Source organism: Callospermophilus lateralis, chromosome 11, assembly GCF_048772815.1.
Source record: "Callospermophilus lateralis isolate mCalLat2 chromosome 11, mCalLat2.hap1, whole genome shotgun sequence".
NCBI lineage: Eukaryota > Metazoa > Chordata > Mammalia > Rodentia > Sciuridae > Callospermophilus > Callospermophilus lateralis.
The window spans coordinates 15,252,846-15,277,440 of record NC_135315.1 but is presented as its reverse complement, the minus strand read 5'-3'; the positions used below and the strand labels follow the sequence as shown (position 1 = coordinate 15,277,440).

At 35.4% G+C, this 24,595-nt stretch overlaps 1 protein-coding gene across 2 annotated transcripts in view; it reads left to right on the top strand.

The window, feature by feature from the left end:
• Positions 1–24,595, top strand: part of Tanc2 (tetratricopeptide repeat, ankyrin repeat and coiled-coil containing 2) — a 454,690-nt gene that overhangs the window by 385,510 nt on the left and 44,585 nt on the right. For both annotated transcript variants that reach the window (XM_076870152.2, XM_077110543.1), the window contains exon 15: positions 17,470–17,578. In XM_076870152.2, coding sequence (XP_076726267.1) covers positions 17,470–17,578 — 109 coding nt within the window. The remainder of the gene's footprint in view (positions 1–17,469; positions 17,579–24,595) is intronic.

Genomic DNA, 24,595 nt, shown 5'->3' with positions numbered 1-24,595 from the left:
TGTCCATTTTCCTATGGTGAGTGGTGCATTAACAACAGAAAAGCAATAGGAAGATTTGAAGCAGAATGAGGAGAAGAATCAAATTCCTATCTAAATTCTATGTTTACAAAGAAATAATGATTTTCTACCCATGTCTACAAAGGTACACCTTGGGCATAAAGTGCCCCAAACAAACTAAGATGCTTCAACAGCAGAAACCACTGATAATAGAAGAAGTGTCCAAGAAGGAGTTCAGATTGTATATAGCTACATTGATATGTGAAGTAAAGGATAGTATAAGGAGTGAAATCAAAGAAAAAACAGAGGAAGTGAAAGACCACTTCAATAAGATTGTGAAAAAAAAAGAGCAGAAATCCTCAAAATGAAGGAATCAGTAAACCAAATTATAAATTCAATAGAAAGCATCACCAACAGACTAGACCACTTGGAAGACAGAACCTCAGACAATGAAGACAAAATATATAATCGTGAAAGTAGAGTTGACATGCAGAGAAGATGGTAAGAAACCACGAACATAACATCCAAGAATTATGGGATAAATGAAAAGAACAAATTTAAGACTCATTGGAATGGATGAAGGAGCCAAGATACAAACCAAAGGGATGCACAATCTATTCAGTGATACAGTAGCAGAAAATTTCCAAAACCCAAAGAATGGAATGGAAAGTCAAATACAACAGGCTTATAGGACCCCAAATGTACAAAATTAGAGCAGACCCACACCAAGACACATTATGAGAATGACCCAACATACAGAATAAAGATATAATCTTAAAGGCTGTGAGAGGAAAAAAATCAAATTACGTATAGTGGGAAACAATTCAGATCTCAGCTGATTTCTCAATCCAGACCTTCAAAGATAGGAGGTCCTGGAATAATATATTTCAAGCTCTGAAAGAAAATAGATGCCAACCAAGAATTTTATTTCCAGCAAAATTAACTTTCAGATTGGAACATGAAATTAAAACATTCTATGATAACAAAAATTAAAAGAATTCACAGCTATAGAAAGCCTACACTACAGAGCATTCTCAACAAAATATTTCCAAGAGGATGAAGTGGGGGAAAAAAAAGTGAAAACCATCAAAGTAAGGATCTGAACTAAAGGACAACCAAATGAGAAACTAAGACAAATCAAAAACCAGAAATAAGAGAACACACACCGAGCCCGGATCGGCTGAATTCAAGCTCCCGTTCGCCTGCATCTCGCAGACAAACTGCTGTGACTCAGCACTAAACGATCCCGCAGAAACAACTGGTCGGCCGTTCTGAACCTGCGGAGATTAATACCAACCGAGCCTTCATAGGCAGTGGCCACAGGATTGAGACAGGGCTTGGGAGAGCCAGTCAGGACCCACCCGTTGCATCAGTCACCCGGCAAAGGGAACAAACTGTCGCCATTTGCATGGGATACCACCATGGCAGAGAACTGATGTCACCAGAATGCGGCAGAGAAGATAACTTCATTGAAACCAGCTGCGGCAGGTGTGTAACCCCCTAGCCCTCCCTCTCCACACAGTGGGGAAACCTTAAGGGCCCCTCCTAGCTCTCCCGTAAGGGCCCCTCCCAGCTCTCCCGTGAGCGTGATAGTCAGACCAAGGGAATCAGGAGTGGTGCGGGACCTGCGGCACGGAACCCCCGGCTACCACTCCCACCAGTGCTGACAACTGAAGTCTCTTGCACCATCTACTGGGGGCGTGGCTACCGGAGGGCAAGCAAAATTCGCTGAGGGTTCTCGGCCCCAAGCTCCACAAACTTAGGGACTGAGGGAATGGCAAACAGGGAGAGTGTGCCCAGTCATTCAAGAAAATAGGGCTCCCAGGAGCAGCAGTCCTGGCGTGTAGCCAGTATTGTGGTGAACGTCACCGGTGAGCAGGGCCTGGCTTGAGGAAAAGTGGGGAAGTGACTAGACACAAGAGAAGGCCCTAGGCACTCAGGATTGGAGACCCGCCCACTCTGGGAGGAGGAGCTCCTGCACAGTGATTTGTTCCCACATGTTGAGAGCAGAAGCTTGGCCCGGGGGGCACAGCTCCACCTACTGGAAGAGAAGTTAATCAAACTCTAAGATTGCATTTATTAAATTTTTTTTTTTATTATTTGGGTTTTTTTTCATTTTCATTTTTTTATTTTTTTAATTTTTAAAAAATATTTTTTATTATTTTTTTAATTTTAATTTTAATTTTTTTTCTTTTTTATTTTATATTTTTTTCTTTTGTCTTTTCATTTCTTTTCTATTTCCTTATTCCCCCTTCCTTGAATTCTACCTGCTTACTCTCATTCTCTTTAGTGACTTCTTCCCTTCCTTCTAATACCTTTCCTCCCAAGCATCAGATAAATTTATAGGAGTAAACAGTAACTCAGCAGTCAAACAGAACAAGAAGTAACATGAGCAGCATGAAAAAGCCAGGAAGAAAAGGAGTACAAACAATGCAGTACAGCCTAAATATTCAGGAGGTCCTAGAGGCAGCAGAAAAATGGTCAAATAAAGAACTCAAGGAATACCTTAGACAGATGGAATGGAATCTTAAAGAGGATATGAGACAGCAAATTCAAACAGTGAAAGAACACATTGAAAATGAATTACATAAACAGATAAAAGAAGCAAATAAGCATCTTTATCAGGAGATAGAGATTATAAAAAAAAATCAAACAATAATTCTAGAAATGAAGGAAACTATAAACCAAATTAAAAACTCAAATGAGAGTATCACTAACAGAGTGGAGCAAGTAGAAGCCAGAACGTCAGATAATGAAGACAAAATATATCATCTTGAAAAGAGTCTAGCCAACTCAGAAAGGCTTGTAAAAAATCACGAGAAAAACATCCAAGAGATATGGGATAACATAAAAAAAAAAAACTTAAGAGTCATTGGGATAGAGGAAGGTATAAAGGTTCAAACCAAGGGAATGAGCAACCTGCTAAATGAAATAATTATAGAAAACTTTCCTGAAATAAAAATGGAAACAGATACACAAATTGTAGATGCATACAGGACACCGAGCATACAAAATCACAGTAGACCAACGCCAAGACACATTGTTATGAAGATATCCAACATACAGAACGAAGAGAAAATTTTAAAAGCTACAAGAGAAAGGAGACAGATTACATTCAGGGGTAAACCAATAAGGTTAACAACAGATTTTTCATCACAGACGTGGAAAGCGAGAAGATCCTGGAACAACGTATTTCAAACACTGAAAGACAATGGATGCCAACCAAGAATTTTGTATCCAGCAAAATTAAGCTTCAGGTACGACAACGAAATAAAAATCTTTAATGATAAACAAAAGTTAAAAGAATTTGCAGCCAGAAAACCAGCATTGCAAAGCATCTTGGGCAAAACACTGCACGAGGAAGAAATGAAAAACAATAACCAAAACCAACAGTGGGAAATGCCTCAGTAAAGACAGAGGGTGGGGAAAAGCTAATCATGGAGAAACAAACTAAATTTAAAAAAAAAAAAGATAAATAATCAAACATGGCTGGAAGTACAAATCATATATCAATAGTAACTCTAAACGTTAATGGCTTAAACTCTCCAATAAAGCAACATAGGCTGGTAACATGGATTAAAAAAACAAATCCAACAATATGCTGCCTCCAGGAGACACATCTGATTGGAAAAGACATACACAGGCTGAAGGTGAAAGGTTGGGAAAAAATATACCACACACACGGTCCTCGTAAGCAAGCAGGGGTGGCCATCCTCATATCGAATAAAATCGACTTCAAGACTAAGTTTATCAAAAGGGATACGGAAGGACATTATATACTGTTAATAGGAACCATTCACCAACAAGACATAACAATTATCAATATTTATGCACCAAATAATGGTGCTGCAACATTCATAAAACAAACTCTCCTCAAGTTCAAGAATCAAATAGACCACAACACAATAATTATGGGTGATTTCAACACACCTCTCTCACCATTGGACCGATCCTCCAAACAAAAACTGAATAAAGAAACTATAGAACTCAATATCACAAACAATAACCTAGACTTAACTGACATATATAGAATATATCAACCATCATCAAGTGGATATACTTTTTTCTCAGCAACACATGGATCCTTCTCAAAAATAGACCATATATTATGCCATAGGGAAACCCTCAGAAAAAATAAAGGGGTGGAGATAATACCATGCATTTTATCCGATCAAAATGGAATGAAACTGGAAATCAATAATAAAAGAAGGAAGGAAAAATCCTACATCACATGGAAAATGAACAATATGTTACTGAATGATCAATGGGTTACAGAAGACATAAAGGAGGAAATCAAAAAATTCTTAGAGATAAATGAAAATACAGACACAACATATCAGAATCTATGGGACACAATGAAAGCAGTTTTAAGAGGGAAATTCATCGCCTGGAGGTCATTCCTCAAAAAAAGAAAAAAACAACAAATAAATGAGCTCACACTTCATCTCCAAGCCCTAGAAAAGGAAGAGCAAAACAACAGCAAATGTAGCAGAAGGCAAGAAATAATTAAAATCAGAGCAGAAATCAACGAAATTGAAACAAAAGAAACTATTGAAAAAGTTGACAAAACTAAAAGTTGGTTCTTCGAAAAAATAAATAAGATCAACAGATCCTTAGCCATGTTAACGAAGAGAAGAAGAGAGAGAACTCAAATTACTAACATACGAGATGAAAAAGGCAACATCACAACAGATACTACAGAAATACAGAAGATAATTAGGAATTATTTTGAAAACCTATATTCTAATAAAATAGAAGATAGTGAAGACATCGATAAATTTCTTAAGTCATATGATTTGCCCAGACTGAGTCAGGAGGATACACACAATTTGAACAGACTAATATCAATGGATGAAATAGAAGAAGCAATCAAAAGACTACCAACCAAGAAAAGCCCAGGACCGGATGGGTATACAGCAGAGTTTTACAAAACCTTTAAAGAAGAATTAATACCAATACTTTTCAAGTTATTTTGGGAAATAGAAAAAAGAGGGAGATCTTCCAATTTCATTCTATGAGGCCAACATCACCCTGATTCCGAAACCAGACAAAGACACCTCAAAGAAAGAAAACTACAGACCAATATCCCTAATGAACCTAGATGCAAAAATCCTCAATAAAATTCTGGTGAATCAGATACAAAAACACATCAAAAAAATCATGCACCATGATCAAGTAGGATTCATCCCTGGGATGCAAGGAAGGTTCAATATACAGAAATCAATAAATATTATTCACCACATCAATAGACTTAAAGATAAGAACCATATGATCATCTCGATAGACGCAGAAAAAGTATTTGACAAAGTACAGCATCCCTTTATGTTCAAAACATTAGAAAAACTAGGGATAACAGGAACTTATCTCAACATTGTAATAGCTATCTATGCTAAGCCTCAGGCTAGCATCATTCTGAATGGAGAAAAATTGTAGGCATTTCCTCTAAAATCTGGAACAAGACAGGGATGCCCTCTATCACCACTTCTATTCAATATAGTTCTCGAAACACTGGCCAGAGCAATTAGACAGATGAAAGAAATTAAAGGCATAAAAATAGGAAAAGAAGAACTTAAATTATCACTATTTGTGGCGACATGATTCTATACCTAGAAGACCCAAAAGGATATACAAAGAAACTACTAGAACTAATAAATGAATTCAGCAAAGAGGCAGGATATAAAATCAACACGCATAAATCAAAGGCATTTCTGTATATCAGCGACAAAACTTCTGAAACGGAAATGAGGAAAAACACCCCATTCACAATATCCTCAAAAAAAATAAAATACTTGCGAATCAACCTAACAAAAGAGGTGAAAGATTTATACAATGAAAACTAAAGAACCCTTAAGAGAGAAATAGAAGAAGATCTTAGAAGATGGAAAAATATACCCTGTTCATGGATAGGCAGAACTAACATCATAAAAATGGCGATATTACCAAAAGTTCTCTATAGGTTTAATGCAATGCCAATCAAAATCCCAATGGCATTTCTTGTAGAGATAGATAAAGCAATCATGAAATTCATATGGAAAAATAAAAGACCCAGAATAGCAAAAGCAACTCTAAGCAGGAAGTGTGAATCAGGCGGTATAGCAATACCAGATTTCAAACTATACTACAGAGCAATAGTAACAAAAACAGCATGGTACTGATACCAAAACAAGCGGGTGGACCAATGGTACAGAATAGAGGACACAGAGACTAATCCACAAAGTTACAACTATCTTATATTTGATAAAGGGGCTAAAAGCATGCAATGGAGGAAGGATAGCATCTTCAACAAATGGTGCTGGGAAAACTGGAAATCCATATGCAACAAAATGAAACTGAATCCCCTTCTCTTGCCATGCACAAAAGTTAACTCAAAATGGATCAAGGAGCTTGATATCAAATCAGAGATTCTGCGTCTGACAGAAGAAAAAGTTGGCTCCGATCTACATATTTGGGGTCGGGCTCCAAATTCCTTAATAGGACACCCATAGCCCAAGAGTTAATAACAAGAATCAACAAATGGGACTTACTCAAACTAAAAAGTTTTTTCTCAGCAAGAGAAACAATAAGAGAGGTAAATAGGGAGCCTACATCATGGGAACAAATTTTTACTCCTCACACATCAGATAGAGCCCTAATATCCAGAGTATACAAAGAACTCAAAAAATTAAACAATAAGATAACAAATAACCCAATCAACAAATGGTCCAAGGACCTGAACAGACACTTCTCAGAGGAGGACATACAATCAATCAACAAGTACATGAAAAAATGCTCACCATCTCTAGCAGTCAGAGAAATGCAAATCAAAACCACCCTAAGATACCATCTCACTCCAGTAAGATTGGCGGCCATTATGAAGTCAAACAACAACAAGTGCTGGCGAGGATGTGGGGAAAAGGGTACTCTTGTACATTGTTGGTGGGACTGCAAATTGGTGCGGCCAATTTGGAAAGCAGTATGGAGATTCCTGGGAAAGCTGGGAATGGAACCACCATTTGACCCAGCTATTGCCCTTCTCAGACTATTCCCTGAAGACCTTAAAAGAGCGTACTACAGGGATACTGCCACATCGATGTTCATAGCAGCACAATTCCACAATTGCTAGACTGTGGAACCAACCCAGATGCCCTTCAATAGATGAATGGATAAAAAAAAAATGTGGCATTTATACACAATGGAGTATTATGCAGCACTAAAAAATGACAAAATCATGGAATTTGCAGGGAAATGGATGGCATTAGAGCAGATTATGCTAAGTGAAGCTAGCCAATCCCTAAAAAACAAATGCCAAATGTCTTCTTTGATATAATGAGAGCAACTAAGAACAGAGCAGGGAGGAAGAGCAGGAGGAAAAGATTAACATTAAACAGAGACATGAGGTGGGAGGGAAAGGGAGAGAAAAGGGAAATTGCATGGAAATGGAAGGAGACCCTCATTGTTATACAAAATTACATATAAGAGGTTGTGAGGGGAATGGGGAAAAATGAGGAGAGAAATGAATTACAGTAGATGGGGTAGAGAGAGAAGAGGGGAGGGGAGGGGGGAATAGTAGAGGATAGGAAAGGTAGCAGAATACAACAGTTACTAATATGGCATTATGTAAAAATGTGGATGTGTAACCGATGTGATTGATCGATTACAATCAATAGATACAGATTGATTCTGCAATCTGTATTTGGGGTAAAAATGGGAGTTCATTACCCACTTGAATCAAATGTATGAAATATGATATGTCAAGAGCTTTGTAATGTTTTGAACAACCAATAAAAAAAGGGAAAAAAATAAATAAATAGAAAAGAAAATAAGAGACCCAGAATAACTAAAGCAATCTTTAGCAAGAAAAGTGAAGCAGGAGGCATCACAATACCAGACCTTAAACTATACTACAGAGCTATAGTAACAAAAATGGCATGGTATTGGCACCAAAATAGATTTGTAGACCAATAGTGTAGAATAGAGGACACAGAGACAAACAGAGATAAATACGGTTATCCCATACTAGATAAGGATGCCAAAAACATTCAATGGAGAAAAGATAGCCTATTCAACAAATGGTGCTGTCAAAACTGGAAATCCATATGTAGCAAAATAAAATTAAACGTCTATCTCTCACCCTGCACAAAAGTCAACTCAAAGTGGATCAAAGACTTAGGTACTAAACTGAGACCCTGCACATAATAGAAGAAAAAATAGGCCCAAATCTTCACCACATCAGCCTAGGATCTGACTTCCTTAACAAGACTCCTAAAGTACAAGAAGTAAAATCAAAAATTAATAAATGGGATGGACTTAAATTAAAAAGCTTCTTCTCAGCAAAGGAAACAAAGTGAGGAGAGAGCCTACAGATTGGGAGAAAATCTTGGCCACGTGCACCTCCAATAAAGCATTAATCTCTAAGATATATAAAGAACTCAAAAAACTTAACACCAAAACATAAAAACCTAATCAATAAATGGGCTAAGGAACTGAACAGACACTTCACAGAAGAAGAAATACAATTGATCAGCAAATATATGAAAAAGGGTTCAACATCTCTAGCAATTAGAAAAATGCAAATCAAAACTACACTAAGATTTCATCTCACTTCAGTCAGAATGGCAATCATCAAGAATACAGGCAACAAAAAATATTGGCAAGGATATGGAGGAAAGATACACTCATACATTGCTGGTGGGACTGCAAATTGGTGCAACCTCTATGGAAAGCAGTATAGAGATTCCTCAGCAAACTGGCAATGGAACCACCATTTGACCCAGCTATCCCACTCCTTGATTTATACCCAAAGGATTTAAAATCAATGTTTATAGCAACTCAATTTACAATAGCTAGACTATGGAACCAACTTAAGTGTCCCTCAGTAAATGAATGGATAAAGAAAATGTGGCTTATATATTCAATGGAATATTACTCAGCTTAACAAAGAGTGAAATTATGGCATTTTGCCAGTAAATGGTTGGAGTTGGAGAATATCATGCTAAGCTAATCACACAAAATAAGCTATGCTAAGAATATCATGCTAAACTAATCCCACAAAACCAAAGGCCAAATGTTTTCTCTAATACGTGGATGCTAATTCACAATAAGGTCGGGGGGGGCATTAGGAAGAATAGCGTTACCTTAGATTAGGTAGGGAAAGTTATGGGAGGGGAGGGAATGTAGGGATAGGAAAGATAGTAGAATGAAACAGACATTATTACTTTATGTATGTATGTGACTACATAACCAATATGATTCTGCAACATGTACACTCAGAAAAAATGAGAAATTATATCCCATCTGTGTATGATATATCAAAGTGCATAAGTGCATTCTACTGTCATGTATAACTACTTAAAACAAATTTAAAAATCTAAAAAAAAAAAAAGGAAAATGTGGTACATATCCACTTTGAAATAATATTCAGCCATAAAAAAAAAGGATGAAATCTTGTTCTTTGTGACAATGGTTGGAACTGGAGATCATTATGTTAAATGAAATAAATCAGGCATAGAAAGACAAGTACTATATAATCTGACTCTTTTGTGGAAACTAAAAAAGTTGATCTCATAATAAGTTGAGAGTAGGGGAAAAAGAATATGAAAAGGTTGATTAGTGGGCACTAAGTTAGATGGGAACAGGTAGTTCTGGTATGCTACTATTGCACAATAGTATGAAAAAGAGAAGTTGCTTTATTTATTTATTTTTTACAGTTCTGGGGACTTCATTTCAAAAAGCTAAATGAAAGGATTTTTAAAGTTTTTACTATAAAGAAATAATGTTTGAGGAAACAAATATGCTTAATCTGCTTTAAACATTATACAATGTCTACATGTATTGAAACATTGTTATGCTATTATTATATACATTTTTATATTTGAATATACTATTTTTAAAAATAAACTTAATTTTAAAAGAGATATAAAGGATGAAGAGGTCTAGAAATCTGGCTATCAGAAGGGCAATTTAAGGTCCCTTCCTCCCTAGAGATGTAAATTGGTATAGTTAACCAAAGTAAGTATTTTTGAGCTGGTAGGAAATTCTTTTTAAGTTCCCCACTGATATTATTTCTACTAGGGCTCAGGAGCTAACAGAACATATTAGCAACCTGACGAGGTAACACCTTTGTCCTCTTAACATCTAGCAGAAAGTGAGGCAGAGACAAGGAGATTCTTGCAAAAGCACTAATTCCTCTTTGTCCTAAACAGTGATAATCTGATGGTATCATTACTGAAAATGTCACTTTATCATCTGATTCTATGAGTTACTTTTTGGAAAGACCCCTAGTAGCACCAGAGAAATACTCATTTAAAGCTACTTTCGTGTTAGCAGTGGTGACACATGCCTATAATCTCAGCATCTGGGGAGGCTGCAGCAGGAGGATCACAAGTTAAAGGCCAGCCAGACTGGGTAACTTAGTAAGACCCTGTCTCAAATTAAAAAAAAAATTAAGGAGTGAGGATATAGATCAGAAATAAAGCACTCCTGGATTCAATCCCCAGAACTGTAAAAAATAAATAAATAAAGCAACTTCTCTCTTTCACCTTTAGTTCATGGTGGGCTATGGCAAGGAATCTATTGGTGATGACACAGTTAATATCCTTTCAATTAGCTGTCCTGTGAATTTAAAAAATTATTTCATTCTCACTGAGGATAAACAACAGTTGTTAGGAATAGTGAGTCTTTTATACTGGATGGCTAATGGGAATATAAAACAAGTATTTTTATATATACTGTGTGACTAGTTCCTGTCATCCAGCACAAGAACTATTCCTCTTTTGTTCTCATGGAGTCTGCTTTAGTTGTCTCATGATAAGGTATAATAATTTCAGCTTTTTTCCAAATATCTAATTTATGAGAATAATATGTCGTTGTTTTTTTTTTTTTTTTTTTTTTTTGCTGACGTTGAGATGAATACTTCCCTCAGTCTTCCTACTTTCTCCATCCTTCTGTCCTTCTCCCTGTTATCAATCACTCAAAATCCTTTTTGTTTAAATTAAGATAATGCTGACTTCCAAAACAAACCCTAAAACCCCAGTGGTTTATCACAGTAGAAGTTTATTTTTCATTGACTTAAAGTCCAAAGGTATCATATGGTTTAGAAGAGGTCTGCTCTACAAAGGGTTTCAGGGACCAGTCTAACGAAGGCTCTGCCATCTTAAGCACACTGCTTCCAAGGGTATCTTTTTGATGGTCTTGGCTGGCAGATAGGGAGAAATAAAGTGGAGGAGCAGGTTTTTCTGGGTCATGTCTAAAGTGACGAATATAATTTCTGCCCACATTTCATTAACCAGAACTGAATTCCATGAGCCCGCTTAAATGCAAGGTCTCTAGCAAGGTATTCACTTCCCAAGAACAGCTCTTGACTCTGGAAGGAGAACACAACCTTTTGTAGGCCAGGAGGTCATCTCTGCCCCATAATTCTTATCTCTCTAGGTCTCCCCAAGTAATTTCCCCACCTTTGCCTCTATGATTAAAGCATTCCATAGCAGCACATATTTTTTCAGCCAAAATTATAAAATAGATTAGATGGACTTTAGATTATAAGCAGTTCCTCTTCAGCCAGCTGTATCTATATACCACTTTGTCACATCTGAGCATCATGCAGGATATCAAAGCATCTAAGTGTTTCTCTAAAACATGAAAATATTCTCTGTCAAATTTGTCATCACAAAAGTTAATGAAATCTATGCAGCTAGTGACTATGACCAGAATGATGAAAGGCATCCATTCTAGAAAGACTGAGTCCATTTGTTAGCATGTTCTAGCATAACAAATAGAAACTTTAAAATTTGCTACCTCCCTGGGGTTCTAAGTGAAAATTTATTAGAAAAACAAACATAGTGTCAGTGTATATATTGTGTAAAACAACTTTTGTACAACTTCCAAACTGTTAAATGGCAGTGAAGTGGAACTTTAGAAAGGGTTTTTTGCTAGAAGACTCCACATCTCTGAACACTTGAGATATATGAAACAGAGTCATGAAGTGACAGTAGCTCCTCACTGCCTTATAACTCATAGTTGTCCAAGAGTGAGTATCATCTGTCTCCAGTATCCATATCAAGGGTCTACTGATGCCTGAAAATAAGAATGGAGGAGGATCTGCCCTCTTCATTTCTGGATACCACTTTCTGTGACTTTTGTCAAAGCACATATATCCTGAAGAGATGAGTGAAGATAGTGCTGGGGGAGGATCCTCAATTCTGACCTGTGATTAATTCTAAAATATTTAAAATCAAATATGTCTCACATGTAAGCCTTACTATATTCCCAAAAACCTCTGGTCTGCATGAGAAATTTTTATTCCTCTTGTTAACTATTGCCTTATTTCTTAGAGACCATTTTTCTCTGTTTTTATGCTTCTTTCTGCCTAAAGTTACACTACAAATTTTTTCTGCTTTGACTAATAGTGAATACCATCTGTACCCCAGTAATTTTCCCTAATCTGTGGATTTTTCTTTTGGCTGCAAATAGTGGGTAGAGTCAGAAGGAGTAAGAATGAGGGGTAAGGATAGAGTGTTACATTTCATCCCATATATTCTTGGGATGGGCCAAAGAGTGGGCAGTGAAGAATAAAATGGAGATAAAAGTTCTGTTTGAGGACATAGTCATTCCTTTAATGTAGCAATGTGCTAGTTACTATGGAGTATACAAAAGGAGTACAAAATATAATTCACTTAATATGTCTTAATTCTCACCACAGTTCTGTTTTATAGAGAGGTTAAGAAGCATGTCCTTATTTATAAAATTACTAAGTACAAAACCAGGTTTTTACCTAGGTATGTTTGACTGTTTCAGAATCAAACAGGCAGTTTTATGAATGCAGATTGGGAAATTTGCCAGGTAAGTTTGAATCACAAGGGCAGTCTCATTATAAACACTATGGGGACCATCCCCCAACCCATTGCTTTTATAACACATGAACATTTGAACTCAAATTAAATCAATTTTGATTACTATCATCTTTAATTACAGAGGGAAAATGTAGTTGTGTTCAGTCATGCCTAAAATCACATCACATATATTAGAGTTCACTCTACATTATTAACTACTCTTTCCCAAAATGCTAATCAAAAAATGTCAAAATTAATGGTTACTGATTTTAATTATGTTAAACGTTCAGAGCTTGTACTGTACAAGTGAACATATTGTTCTTTACATTAGTGTATTTCTTTTTCACATTCCACCCAATATTAGGAATAATATATATTCCTGTGCCTATGGTATTATTTTTGTGAGAATCTAAAAATTATTAAAGTATTTTCAAAACCACAAGATGGTATACAAATAAACTATTGTTACATATTCATTATGCAAATATTTATTACCTAGGTATACATATGTGAAAAAACATGACTTCCATCCTTAGTAGATTCTAGCGGAAAGACTGATATGAGAACAGTATTGTCCTGCCTAGGTGCTTCATGCTATGTACCCGGTACTATAGGAACATAAAGAACCTCTGAGTTTCTCATAGGTACCAGGGAAAGCTTCGCAGAGGAGATGGTATGAACTGAAATGAAGAATGGGAATATAGGCAGAGGGAAAGCATGCTTGAAATTCTACAAATAATTTACTGAGTCTGGTATTCAAAGTTAAGATAAAATAGAAAAGTTCAACAAAAAGACAAGGTACAAATAATGGAAAACCTTTAAATACCATTCTAAGGGTTTAATTGATATATCAGAGGAAATATAAAGCAAATGAAGAATTTTTAGCAGAATTTTGATGAGGATTTTGAAATATATATTCTTGGAATGGCCAAAGAGTGGGCAGTGAAAAATAAAATGGAGAGAATGAGACACTTCAATTAATTATCCAGGTAAGAAAGTATAAAGAAAAGAGGAAAAACAGCTACTAGGTTTTATGTCTCTGACTGACAACATTTGAAAAAAAAGTATAGAAGACTTGAGGATATTTGGGTTCAAGGGAAAGCTTCAACTTCAAAAGATGACTTTCATTTGACAGTCATGGAGGTTGAGAGATCCAGGAGGTAAAGAGATCCAGCAGGCAGTCAGAAAAGCCAAACTAAATGTCAAGAATTTGAGGTGTCACTGTGGGAGTCATTCACATTGAGGTGAAAGTTGAAGTCAGGAGGCAAAGAGAGCTACCTAGAGAAGAATTAATAGGACATATGGCAAAGAAATTAAATCCCTGAAGGAATAAGATTTAAAAAAAAAAATACCAAGGTAGTATCACAGATATCCAGAAATGGTTTCAAAAAAGGGAGGCAGTGAATAAGGCCTATGCTGAAGGGAGAAAAAAATCAAAAACTAAAAGAAAACCACTTTATCTGGCAAATAAGAGGCAATCAGTAATCTCAGAACATGGTCAGGCTAGGAGTCAAAAAGAATAATGAGGTTCAGGAATGAACAACTAATGATAAGGGGAAAAGAAACATACCTGAGTGTAGTAAAAAACACTCAGAGTGCAGGTTAGCTAGTGGTACCATTTTTGTCAGAAGAATAAGATACAAATGAAAATGCTAGTATATGATTTGAATTGGTGTTAGCCTTTGTGTCCTAACCACCACAAGTTTTGAGTCTAATGAGCTGATCAGAATCATTTTTATGAATTAAAGTAGCATACTTCTATTAAAAAATAAATGAACTATAATTATCACTTTTATCTTATCCCTGATCTGTATTGCTTGCTGTTTCTCCTCAGTGCTTGATCAACACCAGTAAAAGTGTCATTTCTCCAGTGTTCATCTCATTTTCCTACTGTCATCTGTAGGAAAATGAGATGGACACTGGAGAAATGAAAGCATCATAGCAGGATTCCTTAGTTACGGCAGAGGAATGAAAATAGGGCAGAGTTAATTCTATGTCTAACTAAATATTCATTTCTTTGCCAAGCACAAGTTTTTTTTAACCTTAATCCTAATAGGCATGGATTCTGATTCATAGCCTAAAGCACAGGTAGTAGATCAGAGGCCTATATTCGGGAATTCTTGTCATTATTATACAGCCGTGGATGAGTCATTTAAAGTAATAATTCTTAACATCAGGAAAGCTACAATAAATTCACTGCTAATAATGGTATAGAAATTTTAGATCTCAAGAATAAGATATCTTATAAATGCTTTTCATTATAATCTAACTTCTCTATGCTCTTAAAAACAGCCTACCAAATAAATTGAGCTTTGATGAGATAAATAAAAGTTCAGTGGCAATTTCCAGATTTTGTGAGTGCAGAACAACCATCTAAGACCCTCAGATGATGGTGATAATTCCACGTAGGCTATACTTTTCTGGACATTCTCCCAGTCAAAAAACCTCCTTTCCATTATGTTTAATCTTATCCACTTAACATGCTGGCATTATATCCACTATAATTGAGAAATTTTGTGAAGCCAAAGATCAGAATTTCCTTTCAAAATCTTACTGACATGAAATCTGAGATGATTCCTGTGTAAGATGGACCCACTGTCCCACCTCTGTTCTTCTGGTTCTTTATCGAAGCTTTGAAAAGAAAGAAAGAATGCTTATTTGTCAGAATTCAGTGTGAGATATCTTCAAACTAAACCTGGCTAAGTAGCCAGAATTCAGTATAAAAGAAAAAAGCTCATTAGACATTTGGGCCTCCTTTCAGGGAAGCAACACCAGCAAAAATTTATTTGCTGCTTTTCTGTCTGTTTAATTTGGCCATTAGACTTGAAACTGAGATAATGGTTTCATTTCCCTCTTCTGTGACTCCAAGTGAAAGGAATGGAAAAGTTGAGTTACTAGTGGCATACAGAAGTCTGCTGACACTAACCTGGTGGATAGTAGAGACACAGTTCTAGTATTCATAATTGCTAAAAACTAACGAATGTGCTGAGAAGATGAATTCCAAAGATGATCCAGTATTCTTTCCTTAATGACAACTTATGAAAAGTTGTGCTGCAGTTGTAAGTAGCAATGAATCAAAATGCATTCTGTGTACAATGAATCAAAATACATTCTACTATCATATGTATCTAATTAAAATAAATAATTAATTACAATTTTTTATTAAACATTTTTATATGTAACAAGTTGTGTTAGGCATTATGGAGAATATAAATAATCCAGATTTCTTTCACAATTAAACATAGAAATACACATATTCTCTCTCTCTCTCTCTCTCTCTCTCTCTATATATATATATATATATATATATATATATACACACACACACACACATACATACATACATAGTACATATATCAAATACTGTGTATTAATCTCATCTAGCTAGAAAGATGATAGTGCTTGCTTTCATTGTTGATCAGGCACTGAAGAGAAATAGCAAGCACTGCAAGTCAAATATAAAGATGCACATCAAAATTCTATCTTGTTATTAATAGTGAAATTATTGTAGCCTTCATGATGTAAGAATTATTACTTTAAGTAACTCATCCATGGCTTTATTTCTGTGTACATGCACACATACACAAGTATATATATACATACACATGCATACAGACAAATTGACATTTAAATAACTGTATCATTTGAATGTTTCAAGCTAGAAAAGAAATCCAATTGAAAGAGAAATTTATTATTTCATTAAATGAAAAGTTCAAAATTAGGATAATTTAGATGCTATACAGTCAGAGCTCAGGCTGTATTTTTCTGCCATTCTTTTATCCTAGCACCCCTTTCAGCTTTGTCTTCTTCACCAGCTAACCACATGACTTAGGAAGCAGTTCAGGGCATTGTGAGCAAACAAAACAATATCCAGAGGCAGAAAAAAGAGCTTTCCTTTTCATGATCAAATTGGGAATCTGTTAACAAGAAGATATAGGGAGATGGGTGCCATTAGGAAACTTAGTCTAGTGGAAGAGAGAGCATGTGACAGTGTGGTAAATACTGTACTAGAGGTATATACACTCTATACTAGTAGCACTAAAAAGAAAGTACTTTATTCAGCTTGAGGGAAAGTATAGAAACTGATCAGAGTAGACTTCATTTAGGAAAGAGGTTGTTAATCCAGTTTAACACATGTCAAGTTTTGGTATCTTGGGACCTCCAAATGGAGGAATCCTATAGATAGTTAGATGGATACTGGTCTAAGGTTGAGAAGAGAAGTCTAGACAGAGAAAAAGTATATAGGCTATCCATGATGTATATATAGGCAGACACTGAGAATGAATGATCTAATCCAGGCATAGGACAGAATAGGAAAGACCAATATAGAGATCCTGAGGAACACTGACATTTAAGCATTGGTGAAATGAGAGTTGCTGACAGAGACAGAAAATAAAAATGAAAATCTTTTAGTGCCATCTGTGTGTGGGATGGGTATAAGCCAACTAGAAATGATGTTTTATGCTATTCATACATGTGATTTAGGTAAAGGACTAATAAAAGCTAGGAACCTTCCAATACTCATTATTTGCCAAGTAGCATGTGCTCCTCCACAAGAAACTGGTTGATGACACAGTTTCATTGAGGTATAACTGGACCTGCTTTCCCCACCAAAAGCAGAATGGAGTCATTAAACTTTCTAAAATGAGTTTCTTTTTCTTTGCAGGAGTGGTCACACATTACTTGCCTTCTGGTTTTCTCGCCAAGAGGGAAAACTAAACCGACAGCAGACTATTGAATTGGGACATCACATCCTCAAAGCACACATCTTTAAGGTAATTAGAGAAATGGAAGCCCTCTTTCTTTCCATTTCTAGCAGACTTACCTTAACATTATGTGTATGAAAAGAAATTGCTGTTATTTCAGTGTAGTCCTTGCTTTCTGAAATTATTTTGCTGCAAAAGCATATGGCCTGTTCCTCCCTCAGACTTTAAAAAGAGAACTATCCCTGTCTTACAGTGCAGTTAATAGGTTAACAGTGACATTTACATTGGCCATCTTCCAATTTAGTGGGTTTCTAGGCTTTCCAGGAAATATCTTATGCGTGATCACCTAGGCATGGAGCATATATGCACATACATGTGTGCTCCATATTTTTTATATCACCTACCATCTCCTAAGGATAGTTATATTGTAACAACTGTCATTAGCACAGTTTTCACAATGTCTTTTTAAAAATTACAGAGAGCAGCTAATATTTTAATTTTCTTTTAATTGTTTTAGTGAGGATTTTAATATTCCTGAGGCTATGATTTTTAAACTATTTGCCTGGAATTAGCAGTAACCTTCCTTGGAACTACTTCCTCAATCTCTCTCAAATTGTAATTCCAGTTTTTCCCCAGCTATTTCAAAACTTGCAAGAATTCTATAATACCAGCTTCTCTCAACTTTCATAAGACTGGACTGAAGCATCCAGAAGAGGGACCATATTTAATCTGTTTGTGCATGTATGCATGCTGTCATTCATCTATTCAACACTTACTGAAGCATTGTACTAGGACTAGGGATACTAAAGTTAAAAAGATACAATCTCTAGGAATTTGTAGTCCAGATAGCAGTTTTTAGTTAGCACATAGAAGCAGAGGAGGAAATTTGTTGTCCTGATTTTTCTAGCCCCCAGTTTCTATTTTTACACCTGATTGTTCCAATCCCCACAGTGTCTCTTCAGAGCTTTTTTCCTGCCTTGGAATTGAGAAATACAGATGTCTGAAACAGTTATCTCCCCTTAACACTTACACATTCTTCATGGAGCCATAAATTAGTACAAACACTATGGAAATCAGTAAGGAGGTTCCTGAAAAGACTAGGAATAGAAACAGCACATGACCCAGTTACATACCACTCCTTGATACTTATCCTAAAGATCTAAAGTCACATACTATAGTGATATATGCATATTCATGGTATAGCAGCTTAATTCACAATAGCCAAATTATAGAATCAGCCTAGGTGTTCATCAGTGGATGAATAGATGGTGCTAAAATAACAGATAAGGTTATCTCGTTCCAGTTTCAAGTGAACTGTAAAAGGTCTTCTACTCCCATAAACTCTTAAGATCATACATTTATTCAGTTAGATTGAAGAAAATTCAATATGTCTGACACACACACACACACACAGTGGTGTTTTATTCAGTCATGAAAAAAATGAAATTATGTCCTTTTGAGGAAAATGTTTGGATTTTGAGAGCATTATGTTAAGCAAAACAAGCCAAACTCAAAGTCAGAGGTCATGTGTTTTTTCTCATTATTTGGACTCTATATAGAGAAAAGGAGAAAAAGAGTGTAGGATCTTATTGAAATAGAAGGGAGGCCAGTAGAGTAGAGGGAAAAGGCCGAGGATGGGTAGGGGATAAAGGGAAGAAAAGGTTACCTACTGGGGAATGAAACTGACCAAATTGTATTGTTCTGTTGTATGCATGTATGAAGATGTAACAGTGATTCCCACTATTATGTATAATTACAATGTACCAATTAAAAAAATGGTCACTTTCCCCCAAGAGTTTTTGTAAAGATTAAAGAGTTCTCTTCAGAAAAATGACATTAAGGGCAAATCTAAGAACCTAGCAAATTCTTCCTAGTAATAAGCACACACCCAGAGAATATTGTTCATCAGATGGACATGAATGAAGTCTACAGTGACAAGTCCTTTTTTGGAATCCTAATTGTCTAACAAATCACTGTGCCAAAAATGGCCTTACTTAGTGGAAGCAGAGTGGTGCTAAAATAACAGATAAGGTTATCTCGTTCCAGTTTCAAGTGAACTGTAAAAGGTCTTCTACTCCCATAAACTCTGAAGATCATACATTTATTCAGATAGATTGAAGAATGGCTTAAGTACTAATCTTTAACATCACCATCTGCATAGGATCAGATGCAAAAATAAAGTTGAAACCTGCCTTTTGCACCAAATAAACATTACATTAACAGAAAAATAACATGAAGATTCATTTGACCAAGTGTGATTGTTCAGTACATGGAGATCTACATTTAAGACATACACTTCTGTCATTAACACAGTTTTATCAAATGTTGATGCAAACAACATGGTTGCCTGAGATAAGACTGGCTCCCTGTATGATTCAGGCCATAAATAACTCCTGTATGCAGCACACAGTGATGACATGAGTGCAAGCTAAAACATAAAATCTTGGACCATGTTTTTTGTTTTTGTTTTGTTTTTTTTGGTGCTGCAGTTTATAGTTTAAATGCAGAGTGCTCTTTCTTGATAGGATTTAGCTTCTCTTCAGACTGCTAAAATTCTTAGTCCCCATCAGCTAAAGGTCATGAAAAGGCAAAGACAGGCTTTATAGTTTACAGTCAGTTCCACTAATAGCTTCTCAACAGCAGTAATGTACAGTTCAATTTATATTTCCAATTTTAAATTTCCCTTGTCTTATCTTTGTTCATGAAAAATGCATATGTATCAAAAATGATTTAAAACATGAGAAGGTAGAGGATCTGTTTTTCTGGATATTTGGCTGTCTGTGGAGCCTTTTAGTTGTTTTTAACAGCTTTATCAAATAATAACTTTGTATGCCACACAAAATTCACCAATTTTTTAATTTTTATTTATTTTTCTTAGTCATACATGACAGTAGAATGCATTTTGATGTATAATACATACATGGAATGTACATACATCAATCATATTGTCTATTCTGTTGCCCTTCCTATCCCCCCTACTCCTCCCCTCCTCTCCCATCCTTTCTCTATATCCAATCTAATGTGACACACTTTTTTTTTCTTTTTCTCATTACAACATCATATATGTATTTTGTATAACAATGAGGTTCTCCTTCCATCTTCTGTGTAACTCCCCTTCTTGTACATGTCAGTGATTTTTAATACATTTACAGTTGTGCCATTATCACCATTATGAGTACATTTCTGCACCCTAAAAAAATAAACCTCATGACTATTTTGTCATCCCTTACTCTACTTTCTATCTCTCTATAGATTTTACTTTTTTGCACATTTCATATAAATGGAATCATAATATGTGGTCTAATGTGTCTGGCACCTTTGACTTAACACAGAGTTTTCAGAGTTTATTAATATTGCAGCATATACCAGCTATTTATTTCTCTTTATTGCCAAATGATATTCTATTTTGTGAATCTACCACATTTTGTTTATTCATTCACACTTAGACATTTGAGTTGTTTCCACTTTGGGCTGTTGTGAATGATACTGCTATGAACATTAGCTTACTGATTTTTCCATCTTTAGAAAATAAAATTGGCCAATTTAAAATGGTATTTAGTACAGTCACAGCTCAGTGACAGTATTTTTACAATGTGTGGGTACAGGTTTGTGGGTAGACAGTATGTCTTTAGTTTTCTTGAGTATATATACTTAGAAGTAGAGTTGCATTGGGCACAGAACCTGTAGTCCAGCACACAGGAGGCTGAGACAGGAAGATCACTTGAGCCTGGGAGTTGAGGCCAGCCTGAGCAACTTAGCAATACCCCTTCTCTTAAAGAAAAGAAGAAGGAAAGAAAGAAAAGAAAAGAAAAAATTGAACCAAAGAAGAAGTAGAATTGCTAGGTAATATAGTAACTATGTTTAACATATTAAGGAATTTCCAAGTTGTTTTCCAAAGTGGCCACACCATTTTATAGTCCCACCAGAGGTATATGAGGGTTTCAGTTTCTTCACACCAGGCTGGAGGTGTAGCTCAGTGGTCGAGCATAAGCTTAGCATGTGTGAAACCCTAGGTTCAATCCCCAGCATCCCCCAAAATTTTAATATCTTCATACCTTCACCAGCACTCATTAGACATTATCTTTTATTTTAGCCATTCTAGCAAGTGTGAAGTGATATCTCATTGTGGTTTTGATTTGCACTTCCTGAATGATTCATATTGTCGAGGACTTATAATTTTTGTAATACTCTAATAGCCATTTAATTTTTTTAATCTAAAGGAAACAAAATGAGTATAAGTCGTGGCCAGAAATATTTCAACCTAGTTTATAATGCAGGGAGTTTTCATTCAATTGATTCTAGTTATGGGAAGGATTTGGGAGTATTTTTGCAATTAAATCCTTAAATGCTCTCCTCCAAAATGCTCCTTTAGTTGGTCAATCCTGTCACATTTCTTGCTGGAACCATTTGCCAATGGAGGGAAATGTTATAAGCAGAAGATGCTTAGCAAGAATCTTTTTCCCAAAAATAAGAATAATGAGCATAAATTGCACATGGTAATCCATTTATCACTTCAGAGGTTACCTAGAATTCTCTTATAGTAGTAATTGGCAGACTTTTTCCATAAAGAACCCAATATTTATAGTCCATATAATCTTTGTCACAACTGCTCAACTGCCATTGTAGCTAGAAAACAGTGAGATAATATAGAAATGATTGGGTAAGGCTGTATTCCAATAAAACTTGACTGACAAAAAGAAAATGCTGGATTTGGCCAAAGGTGATAATTTTCCAACCCTTTCTCTATAATGAAGGATGCCATTTCCTTGGTTTACCAGTATCCTTTTTCTGTAACCAAACGTGACTATGTCCAATGGTCAGATAAGAATAGTGATAATCCATTTGAGACAATTGGGTATCTGCATGTGGTACACTGGACTGATATGTCTGCAAATAACTTACTTTAATGAAACTCATTGGCTAAGTGCCAGAATTGGGTTTTACCATGCCTTAAGATATCTGAGCTGTACCTAAAATTTCAAAAAAGAGACTGCTCTTGTTTATTCATGCTATTTTATTGAAGTATTCAAAAATACTAGGCATGATTATTCTAGGCTATAAATTTAGATTCTAAGGGAAGGTACTCCATTACCAAAAGAGACAAAAAGACATCCTATCTCATCTGAGTAATAGATACAGATACTGAAGAAGCACTTTTTCAGGTTATTTGAGCATAAAGTTCTCTTTGAGAAACCTTAAGCTTAGAATTTAATTATGAGTTATTTTGGGCTATGTGACTGGTAGTGGGATCACAGTTATCTGCCTGTCATCTTTGTTGAATTTAAACTGAAACTCTTTTCTTTCATGTCTCTGAAGAGCAAAAAGGTCAGCCCCACTAACTAGAAGAAATCAAAAGTCAACAGTATAAATAAAGCTAATATTTTATATCTTATACTCTGGCTCTTTATTCTAGGTTTGTATCTTATATATTCACTCCAATCTCATTGGGGCTCTCAGTGCTGCCTTATGGTCCATTTACTGGGCCATTTAATTGAAGTTAACTTACAAAGGTCTATTCTTACTCATCTCCCTTTTCTGTTTCTTTTTCCTATATCTCTTAAACAAGCCAACTAATTAAACAACCTAACTTATGAGTCACTGAAAAACATTAAAGACATTCTACTTGATTTATGACTTCCTTTAATTAGTCTCTTCCCCTTACCAACAAATAAATCTATATGATTACCAATTCTTACCTTTTTTCTTATTTTAGATAGATAGCCCTAATTCCTCTTTAAATTCTTATTATGAAATATTTTCAACATATAAGAAAGCACATTATCAGATTATTTATTCTGATATCTAGCAGATTTATTCAGTTGAATAAATAATTTGATAATAGCCATTTAACAAATTTTAAGATTTTTTTCATGTTTATTTCAGATTTTTTCTTTATTTTTAAAAAGTATAACAAATAACAGTAGGTACTTGTGTAACATTCCTTTCTTATCTCATTTCTATCCCTCCTCTAAAAATAGCTTCAATTCAAAATGCATGAAAATTTAGCACATTAATAATCTTAATATATGTTCTTATGCATATTTTGTACTTTTCTAACATCAGTAACATATTCTTTGTTTTGTTTTAATTTTGTTTTGGTACTGTGGATTGAATTTGGGGGCACTGAATCACTGAGCCATATCCCCAACCCTACTTAGAGACAGGGTCTCTCTGATTTGCTTAGTGCCTCACTTTTGCTGAGGTTGGCTTTGAACTCACAATCCTCCTGCCTCAGCCTCCTGCGCTGCTGGGATTATATATGTGCACCACTACGCCCAATCAGTAACATATTAAACAACATATGAAATTTTTTTTAAATTGACATAAAATAGTATCATACTATTTATATAATTCTATAGCTTTTTTCTTTCCCACTCAACATTGTGTCTTTGAATCTACCTATAGATCTGGGTCAGTGGTTTTTCAAATCTGGCTATGCATTAGATTTTCAGAGAGAGCTTTAAAAAACAAGTACACATTCCTGAACCTTACTCCCAGAAACTATGATTCATTGTTCTGGAGTAGAACATAGCCTTTTTTAATAGACTTTATTTCTTAGGGCAATTTTAGGCTTGTATAAAAAATTTAACTGAAACCAGAATTTCCTATGCTCACTCCCCCAGCCACAATTCCTCCTATTAACATCTTGTACAGACATGGTACATTGGGTATAACAAAAGAACCAATATTAATGCATTATTATAAATTGAAATCCATAGTTTACATTAGGGTTCATTCTGTGTTGTTTCTTTGGATTTTGCCAAATGTTTAAATGTCCTGTATCTACAAGTGCAGTACAGAATAGTTTCATTGACCTAAAATTCCTCTGTTTTATATATTCACTTCTTTTTTTTTTTTTTTAAAGAAAGAGTGAGAGAAAGAGAATTTTTTAATATTTATTTATTTTTTTTTAGTTCTCTGTGGACACAACATCTTTGTTAGTATGTGGTGCTGAGGATAGAACCCGGGCTGCACACATGCCAGGCAAGCGTGCTACCGCTTGAGCCACATCCCCAGCCCTATATATTCACTTCTTATATCTTTTCCTCCCCAACCCCTGGCAACCAGTGATCTTTTTTACTATCT